General features: G+C 44.3%; 1 protein-coding gene across 1 annotated transcript; it reads right to left on the reverse strand.

The window, feature by feature from the left end:
- Positions 1 to 403: 403 nt before the first annotated feature.
- NRM (nurim) lies at positions 404 to 8,997 on the reverse strand. Its single transcript, XM_034421622.3, has 4 exons — positions 8,681 to 8,997; positions 6,455 to 6,657; positions 5,100 to 5,276; positions 404 to 3,204 (listed from the first exon to the last, which is right to left on the reverse strand). Exons 1-4 carry the CDS (start codon positions 8,841 to 8,843, stop codon positions 2,884 to 2,886), a joined length of 864 nt encoding a protein of 287 aa, XP_034277513.1. The 5' UTR covers positions 8,844 to 8,997; the 3' UTR covers positions 404 to 2,883.
- Positions 8,998 to 9,935: the final 938 nt, after the last annotated feature.

Genomic DNA, 9,935 nt, shown 5'->3' on the forward strand with positions numbered 1-9,935 from the left:
AGGGCTGAAAAAAGGCCCCAAAAAAGGGAGGCCAAAAACTTTTTTCTGTTGTTTTCCTCTTCTAAATTTTGGTGCATCTTATAGTCCGAAAAATATGGTAAATTCTATGCCTCCAGGGCCACTATGCCTGTCTCTCCATTGGGAGGGCGATGATGCATCATGCAAGAAACCCAGTGAGATTTTTCTTGCCCTCCAAATAGGAACCTTGTTGTGGACTCATCTTTTACAACCTGATTTCCAAAGGTTTTACAAGCTGGAAGGGCTTTTACACTTGTGTAAACTTGTGTATATTATTGAAAGTTCTGCTTAGCATCCAACCCGTGGAGCACCACTGAAGTTGGAGATGATAAAAAAAAGGATCTTTACCAAACTTTTAAAGACAAAGTAGAAACAGGCAAACAAGTTTTATCTTTTTAAAAAAATAGATTACATTTATTTTGCACTGAAATCCAAGATTTCTTTCTTTTTTTAAAAAAAAAAAAGCTTCATTAGTATTAAGATACAGAATTACAATATACATTTACAAGGACAGAACAAAGGTTTTGAAATATTGATGGTGTTTCAGGTCACTGTAAAATAAGGCAGTAGAAATAGATCTTAGGTGGCAGCAGCCTAGAGATTTTAACTTTCCTCTTCCTGCTATATGTAGAAGGTTCCTGTACCTTTAACAAAAGTAAGAATTATAACAAAATAGACAGGAGGAATCAGACATTTTACTCCTAGAGCAATGGAACATGTTTATTTTATTTATTCATCACATCTGTGCAGTTTATAATAAAAAATATGTTCCATTGTAATGTTCCGTAAAGGAAGTTGGAAGGGTTTTTCTGCTAATCAGTTAAAAGTGCAGGTCTTCCATTGCCCACAACTTCCCCAAACTGGTGCCCACAGTGGCCTCCTATGGGGTGGAGTTCAAGATTTCCATAGGGCATTATGATAAAAGTCCTGTCCCTTTCTACATCTTTATACAAAAGGGCTTAGCTTTTTTGACCCTCCCTATTGATGCTGCTGGATGGCTCCCAGATGTGACTCTATGATAGTGATGGCTAACCTTTTTGCCATCACGTGCCAGGATGGGGGTCGGGTCGTGCGTGTGCATGCCCACACCCATAATTCTATGGGACCGAAAGTTGGCAAACGGGCCGTTTTCGGCCTCCGGAGGACCTCCAGGGTGGGGGGAAGGCCGTTGTCGCCCTCCCCAGACTCGTAGAGAGGCTCTGGAGGCTGGGGACAGCAAAAAACGGGCCTTCTGGTCCCACCAGAAGTTGGCAAATGGGCCATTTCTGGCCTCTGGAGGGCCTCCAGGGGGGGTGGGAAAGGCCGTTTTCGCCCTCCCCAGGCTCCTAGAAAGGCTCTGGAGCTAGGTGAGAGAGAAAAACGGGCCTTCCCCACCACCCACTCGAGGCCCTCCAGAGGCAGGAAACAACCTGTTTCCCTACTTCTGGTGGGCCCAGAAGGCCTGAAAATTAGTTGGCATGTGCCAGAGCTGAGCTTGCATGCCCACTGATATGGCTATGCGTGCCACCTGTGGCACACGTGCCATAGGTTTGCCATCATGGCTCTATGACATGATGATGAGGGAGGACAGGAGCCATAATCCAATGATTTATAGAAACATTTCTCAACCATGGCAACTTGATGTCCAGATTTCAATTCCCAGAATTCCCCAGCTAGCATGCTGGGGAATAACAAGGATAGCTGTATCTGAGAATTCTAACATGGGCAATGTTTCTATTAATCAAGATAATCTTTTAAAAGAACAACACAAGTGAAAGATTTGGAAATCCCTTAGGAAAATCTAATACTAAGATGTTAGTATTAGCATTTGGACTGAAAGCTTTTTGATTTCTGTTTTTTCTTCTATGATCCAAGGAAGTTTTCACCTCAGAAACAAGGCACCTTTGCAACAGTAATTAAGCGGCTTAAACCATCACACACATACTGTATACTCATAAATCACATTGAAGAAATCTACAATCCCCTTATAACATATTCCTCCAAATAAGTGCACTTGGCTGCTAATATTTCTTTAAGTATTTGCATGTTGAGGTTAAAATGCTATGATTAAAAATTGTGGCAAGAGGTCAGTAAAAGCTCCTTTGAAATAAATAAAAACATGCTATTAATTTTAAAAGGACCCTTTTAAACATTCTGTTAGTCAAAGCAGGCCATTAAAGAGCTAAAGAGCAGTCACTTCCCCCCATTTTTTTTTTAACTCAGAAGGGGTTGCTATGCTTTTGAAAACATATTCTAGAGATGCCTCTTTTCCAGAGTTGGACATTTGTTTAACCAACTGCTTTGCTCTCCGCACAACCATCCAATCTAGAGGCTGCCATGAAAATGGCCAATTATAGCTAGATTTCAACCAGTATTAAGGATTCTCAGAGTAAGAGAAACATTCATGATCAAAAAGGATCTCCTTAATATTCTAAGGTGGGATCAACCCATCGGTTATTCCAATAAGATCCTAAACAGGATCTTATTCTCCAATAAGATCCTAAACAGCACCTCCATTACATGATCTACAATATGAGTAAAACTTAGTGTGTTTGTCCAGACTATCCCAATTTGACATTCTCCAAAATGTGTGGAGACTAAAATCCCTAACATCTTTATCTAATACTGCTGTTGAGGACAATGAAGTCCATAACAATGGAGAACACTAGCTTAGGAAAGATTCTTTTAGGGAGTTACAAGAGACTGGGTCCAATAGATAACAAATTCTTGGGAGGTAGCTCTACAAGTCCTTTTTATGTAAAAGCACAATCAAGTTAAGATATGGCGTATTAGTCAGTGCTTTGCAAGCAGGGACCTGGCAGGCAGACCGCCACAAAAGTCAGACCCCACCCCTGCAACCAAAACTGCTACCTATCCCGCCCTTACTCAGTTGTCCTTGTAGTCTGAGGGGCCATTTTGAGCCAACAAGCCCCCATAAGCTGCCTCTTCCCGGGAGAAGATTTGGAACTTCTTGTCCAGCTGGGCACGGAGGTAGAGGTAATCCTGTTCATCCAAGCTGTGAGCACAGGTAAGATAGACCGTGAAGAGGGAGGCCAGAAGCAGGCGGTCAAGGGAGAGGCAGGGAACAGCCCAGAGGATAAGGAGAAACTCCACGTACAATGGATGACGAAGGTGGGCGTAGAGACGGAGGGCCCGTGAAGACTTCACAGCCAAAGGGTCTCCCATGCCCAAGCAGTAGTAATAAACCTGGGGTTGAAATGAGAGTAACACCTGTGTACTGTTTACTGTAGAGGCAGATTTTAAACATGCGTCCAAGGCAGCCTTGGGCTCTCTGAAGATGTGCTTCCCATTTGTAGCACAACGCTGAGTACAGATAGCCCTCGACTTATGACCACAATTGAATTTTTGTTGCTAAGTGAGTTTTGCCCCATTTAGCAGCCTTTCTTTGCCGCAGTTAAGCGAATCACTGCTATTTTAACCATAGTAAAACGGTTGTTAAGTGAATCTGGCTTCCCCATTGACTTTGCTTGTCGGGAGGTCGTAAAAAGGAAGCACCTGACACCCGGATGTTGCAACCATCATAAATATGAATCAGTTGCCCAGTGTCTGAATTTTGATCACATGACCATGGGGATGCTGCAATGGTCATAAGTGTGAAAAATTGTCCTAAGTCACTTTTTCAGTGCCGGTGTAACTTTGAACCAGGGGTGAAATCCAGCAGGTTCTGACAGGTTCTGGAGAACTGGTAGTGGAAATTGTGAGTAGTTTGGAGAACCGGCAAATACCACCTCTCTCTGGCCCCAGAGTGGGGTGGGAATGGAGATTTTGCAATATCCTTCCCCTGGAGTGGGGTGGGAATGGAGACTTTGCAGTATCCTTCCTCTGCCCACCAAGCCACACAACGCCCACAGAACCAGTAGTAAAAAAAATTGGATTTCACCACTGCTTTGAATGGTCACTGTTATATGTTGAGGACTATCTGTACTTTTTTTCCCCCAGGCCTTAGGGCAGGTTCATAGTTGAGCCCCTTTCCTTCCCTTCAAAATGTATTGTTTGCGGGGTCCTTGGTACTCTCTGAGTTCGGTTGTTTTCTTGCAGATGTTTTATTACCTAGTTCGGTAACATCTTCAGTGTTAGAAGGGAGTGGGGTTTACTCTGTTTATATATAGTGGCTTGCCCTCAGTGTTGGTGGGAGTGCTTTCTTTTTGGTAGTTCCTTGCTTAGCTGTTGTGTAATACTGTTTTGACTGTCTGCAAGAAAACAATCAAGCTCAGAGAGCACCTAGGACCCCACAGTTCAACCTTATGTTACAAATATTCTTTTCTACTGGGATGTACTCAGGGGTGGGCTGCTGGGGGTTCTCAGGGGTTCAGGAGAACCTCTAGCTAAGATTCTGTGCAGTTCAGAGAACCCCCAAATCCCACTCCTGGCTGGCCCCGCCCCACTCCGTCCTTCCCAGGAGTCTCCACACAGCCCATTTTGGATGCGAGATAAGTGCAGTGCGCACGCGGAGGCTCAAGGAGGGCGAAAAATGGGCCTACCGAAAGATTTCTGGCCTCCAGAGGGCCTCCGGACCCTGGGGAAGCCGTTTTCGCCCTCCCCGAGGCTCAAGGAAAACCTCCAGAGCCCGAGAAGAGCAAACACACCTCCCCCATGTTGCAGGAGGCTGACTAGGCCACGCCCACCAAGGCCATGCCCACCCAGCAACTGGGCAGAGAACCCCTTGCTAAAGTTTTTGAAGCCCACCCCTGTATGTACTGACTGTTACAGAGAACTTGTCTTCTAGATGAGCACACTCTATTATTTTATTCATTCTCACTTTTTAAGTGTAAGCTGCTCAGAGGCTTCTGGAATAGGGTAGCTTCTAAATTTCATTAAATAAATAAAGTGATGCTTGGGGGGGGGAGTTGCCTCCCTCAGTTATCTTCTGGGGGAGGCAACTCCCCCCCCCAAGCATCACCTTATTTATTTAATGAAATTTAGAAGCCACTTTACTCCAGATTCCTCTGAGCGGCTTACATGGGACTAGATCAGATGCTGGGCTCACCATGTTTTTATTTCTCAAACTACACTATACTGCCTGCAGCCTTGCTCACCAAATGGAGAAACGTGAAAGGGAAAAACAAATACAAACACAGTACCTGCTTGACTCCCATCAGTTCTGCATAATCAAAGATGAGAATGATGCTAAAGATGATTAGCCAGGAGATGAAATGGAGGATAAAGCAGATGAGTGGAACCCAAGTGGTCCATGGCTCAGAGTTTGTGTTCCAGAGCATAGGACCATCCTGTACTGGCTGCCAATATCTCATCAGCAACTATGTTAAAAGGAAAAAAATTACATTACTTCCCTGTTTCCCCGAAAATAAGACATCGCCTGATAATAAAAGCCCAAACGGGCTTTTGAGTGCATGTGCTAAAATAAGCCCCCCCTCAAAAATAAGCCCTCCCTGAAAATAAGCCTCCCCGAAAATATTTAAATGCATGTACAGCTGGTCCCTGCAATTTCCTCTGCTTAGGGTTAGGGAGACAGAGCTGGAAATCAGATAAGACGGCAAGAGGATCCCCGTCTTGCTCCACGGCCCCAAAATAATAAGACCTCCCCGAAAATAAGGCCAAGCGCTTATTTCAGGGTTCAAAAAATATAAGACAGGGTCTTATTTTCAGGGAAACACAGTAGCAGGCACTGCAAAGATATTTAACATGACTGCATGTGAGAAACTCCAGGTCATGCAGGGTATAAATCAAAATAACGGAATTGGAAGGGACCTTGGAGGTCATCTAGTCCAACCCCCTGCTCAGGCAGGAAACCCTCTACCATTTCAGACAAATGGTTATACAATTTCTTCTTAAAAGCCTCCAGTGTTGGAGCACCCACAACTTTTGGAGGCAAGTTGTATTTTACAAAACAACGCAAGTTTAAATGCAAGTTAAAATTATAGTCTTCATTACTGTCTACTTTTTTTAAAAAAAATTGCCCATCTCTCCTAGCTGAGAAAGAAACTCAACATAATGAAGAATTAAAGGCTCAAGCTTTTACGGGTAGTCCTTGACTTACGACCACGATTGACACTGGGATTTTGATCATAAGTCATTGCAGTCGTAAGTCGAGTCACCATATGACTGCACTCAATTTTTACTACTGTGGCCAAGCGAGTCCCTGTGGTTGTTAAGCAAATCACATGGTCATGAGTCTGAATCCAGTTTAGGGTGTTTTTGCCAGAAAATGACAAAAATAAAATTAAATAAATAAATCACAAAAAGCAATCAAGTGCCCATGGGACGCTGCAACCAGTTATAAATGCAAGCTGATTGCCAAGCACCTAAAATATGATCACATGGCTGCGAGGATGGAGCAGCAATTATAACTTCAAGGAAAGTTGGTAACTTTCCTTGAAGTTACAATTAAAGTTGGAGTCCATTATAACTTCAATTGGCGCACCGTCCGTAAGTCGAGCTGTACCTGTACAACTTCCCACTAAATCAATCTGCCTACCTGAAGGGATAAGCCTGTGCAAAAAACATAGACCGTTCTCTGCAAGACCCCAAAGCAGTTGCAGGTCCAGTGTTTGACACGATCAGAAGCCATCAGGCTGTGCTGCAGGATAAAAAGGACGATCAGGCCCACATCCACTGTGAGTGAGTGCAGAATCTTGGGATCCCTTAGGGCAGTTTTCCACTGAGGATTTGAGGTGTCATCTGCAAGAGAAAAACTGAGGCATCTTACACCCTGTATATCGCAGGACATAAGAATTACCAAAGGGGTTTATAAAGGTCTACATTGACTTTTCTCAACCTTTTAAACTGAGAGTAGAGTTTGTCTGTATGCAACGAAATTTCATTTTAATATATACCGATTAGTGTACATTCAAAGTGACAATAAATTTATTCTAAGTCAACTGCAACTTTAAGATTGGTGGACTTCAACTCCCAGAATTCCTCAGTCAGCTGAGAGGTTGAAGTTCACCCGACTTAAAATGGCTGAGATTGATGAACATTGCCCTAGAGCAGGGGTCCCCAAAGCCCCAGTCCATGGCGCGGAACCGGGCTGCGGAAGTGGTGGGCCAGTGCACATGCGTGCACGCACAAAGCTGCATTTGCAAAAATGACACAGGAGCAAAACCATCCTCTCTCCCCCTCCACTGCCGCTGCCTCCATTGGTCCACCGAGCCAGAAAGGTTGGAGACCGTTGCCCTAGCCTAGAGGAACCCTTGAAATAATTTTGAGGTTTCAGGGAACCCCTGCATAAAAAATATTACATCTGCAGCTAGCAAAGAGGGGTGTTTTGGGGCTTCAAAATGAAATCCTGAAGTCTAAGGCAGTTCATAGTCGGCCCAACCCAATCTGGAGAACTGCTGGGAATGCAGTGGAAGGACACTGGCATTTAGAAATCTGATTTTTTTCCCCCTTATATTTTCCAAATTGCACTTCAAAATCTGATGGGCACAGCTCACTCAGCATCCCAAATATTCTGCAGAAAGCATAAAAGGACTGTAACGTTTGCAATCCAAAGACAGTAAAACAAGGGGAAATTTTCCCTTTGATGAGCATGAAAATTACGTGCAAGCCTTAGGTATAAGAATAGCTTTCTGGGACTGAGCATGGGGTCAGTGTGGGTTATCGCCTCAAAACCAGCCTTAATCCTTGATCAAATGCCCAGGATCTTAAATGATAGAAGCGGAATTCTGCCAAAGATGACTTCTAATATTACTGCAAAGTTTTGATCTAACAGCTTATGCAGGAGGGCAGCAAGAACAAAACAGCTGAATGACAATTTGATCGCTTTCAACGTCTTATATGGCTACGATCTGTTCAATACCCTGTCACTGGTTGGATTCACACAACAGTCTAAGCCATGATGTGGATTTCCAGTTTAGGTTTATTATGCTGTCGGAACGCAGCCATTGATAAAGTTCGCTCATGCAATCCATTGTTGTTGTTAGTTGGGAAGTCGTGTCCGACCCATCGCAACCCTGTGGACAACGTTCCTCCAAGCTTTCCTGTCCTCTACCATCCTCTGGAGTCCATTTAAGCGCACACCGACTGCTTCAGTGACTCCATCCAGCCACCTCTTTCTCTGTTGTCCCCTTCTTCTTTTGCCCTCAATCTTTCCCAGCATTAGGCTCTTCTCCAGTGGGTCCTTCCTTCTCATTAGGTGGCCAAAGTATTTGAGTTTCATCTTCAGGATCTGGCCTTCTAAAGAGCAGTCAGGGTTGATCTCCTCTAGGACTGACCGGTTTGATCACCTTGCAGTCCAAGGGACCCACAGGAGTCTTCTCCGGCACCATAGTTCAAAGGCCTCAATTCTTAAGCAATCCGTTACTGTAAATCAAATCAAATCCGTGCAGGGTGCGTGCCCAGGCGCAAATTGTTTGGCAGCACGGGAGAAGCATTCACTCATTTCTATTTCCAGTCTTGCCATGTTTTTCAAAGGGCCTCTGGGCAGAAAGCAAGCTGCAGCTCGAAAGGTTGCCACAGGGCAAGCAAGGGTAGTTGCAGCGTGGAAATCTCCCTGGCGCTCTCGTCTTAATTCGCTATTTTAAACACATCCGCGACGGTATCGGTTGCTCCTCGTTCTCCCACGGGAAGCCTTTAGATCGGAGAGGATCAACTCATCCCCCCCAAAAAATAAAAATAAAATAAATCCCTCCAAATGTCTTGGAAGCAGCCCAAAGCCGCACTCCCAATCGGAGGTCCTGCTTCGGGATCTCCCCGTTCTTACCTGGATTCACGCCGGTCCCGTGGGGAGGAGAGGCAGCCCCCGCGGGAAGCTGCAAAAAGACGGCACGGAAGGAAATAAAACGGATCAGCTCCACGCCGGTCCCGAAGGTGAAAAGGAAATTGCCCAAGGCCGGGATCATCAGCAGGAACTGCAAAGCAGCCATGGCGGGGATTAAAACAAAAAACAAAAAAAAACAGAGCTTCTCCCGCCGCTTGGAAGGAACGCCCAGCTGCGGGTGGGGCTTTCCCCGGAATCCGCACGCCCTCCCGTGACGTCACAATCGCGGCGTCCCTCCTCCGCCCCTCCCCGGAGCGAGAGGGCTTCCCTAGAATCCCCAGGTCCGCCTTTGTTCTAATGACGTCACACACTTCGGGCGGGGGTGGGGTGGGGGGGAAGAGTCCTTCTTGAGGGATCCCGTGACGTCGAAGCCCATATACGCTGCTAAACTCTGGATCCCTTCGCTAAAAAAACAAACAAACACCTCTTGCGTTCCCATCTCGGGATCACGCCAAAATAAAAGCTGCGTAAATCCTACCTCGCGTTTTCCCTTGCATTAGGAAAAAGAAGAGGAGAGAGACAGACAGACAGACAGACAGATAGACGATAGATAGATAGATAGATAGATAGATAGATAGATAGATAGATAGATAGATAGATAGATAGTTTTGAAGACAATTGAATTCAAAACTTCAATATTTTGGACACCCCTCAAATACACAGATTATTTGTTAGTTTTATCCATATTTAAATCTATGAATTGATCTATGAATGGATGGATGGAGATAGATAGCTAGATAGTAGATGCTAGATGATGGTAATAGATGGATAGATAGATAGATAGACACAGATAGAGATAGATGATAGATAGATAGATAGATAGATGATAGATAGATAGATAGATAGATAGATAGTGATAGCTAGATAGCTAGACAGAGATAGATAGATAAATGATAGATAGACAGACAGACAGACAGAGATAGATGATAGATAGATAGATAGATAGATGATAGATAGATAGGTAGACAGACAGATAGATAGACAGACAGACAGTCAGAGATAGATAGATGATAGATAGATAGACAGAGATAGATAGATGATAGATAGATAGATAGATAGACAGACAGAGATAGATGATAGATAGAGATTGATAGATGATAGATAGATAGATAGATAGATAGATAGATAGATAGATGATAGATAGATAGATAGATAGATAGACAGACAGACAGACAGAGATAGATGATAGATAGATGAT

The sequence above is a fragment of the Pantherophis guttatus genome, chromosome 2 (genome assembly GCF_059756535.1).
Source record: "Pantherophis guttatus breed Tessera chromosome 2, ASM5975653v1, whole genome shotgun sequence".
NCBI lineage: Eukaryota > Metazoa > Chordata > Lepidosauria > Squamata > Colubridae > Pantherophis > Pantherophis guttatus.

Coding starts and splice junctions, on each gene's coding strand:
- NRM (XM_034421622.3), bottom strand. CDS start 8,843: ATGGCTGCTTTGCAGTTCCTGCTGATGATCCCGGCCTTGGGCAATTTC. Junction 6,658..8,680: donor CGGGACCGGCGTGAATCCAG/GTAAGAACGGGG, acceptor TTTCTCTTGCAG/ATGACACCTCAAATCCTCAG. Junction 5,277..6,454: donor GCACAGGCTTATCCCTTCAG/GTAGGCAGATTG, acceptor CTTTTAACATAG/TTGCTGATGAGATATTGGCA.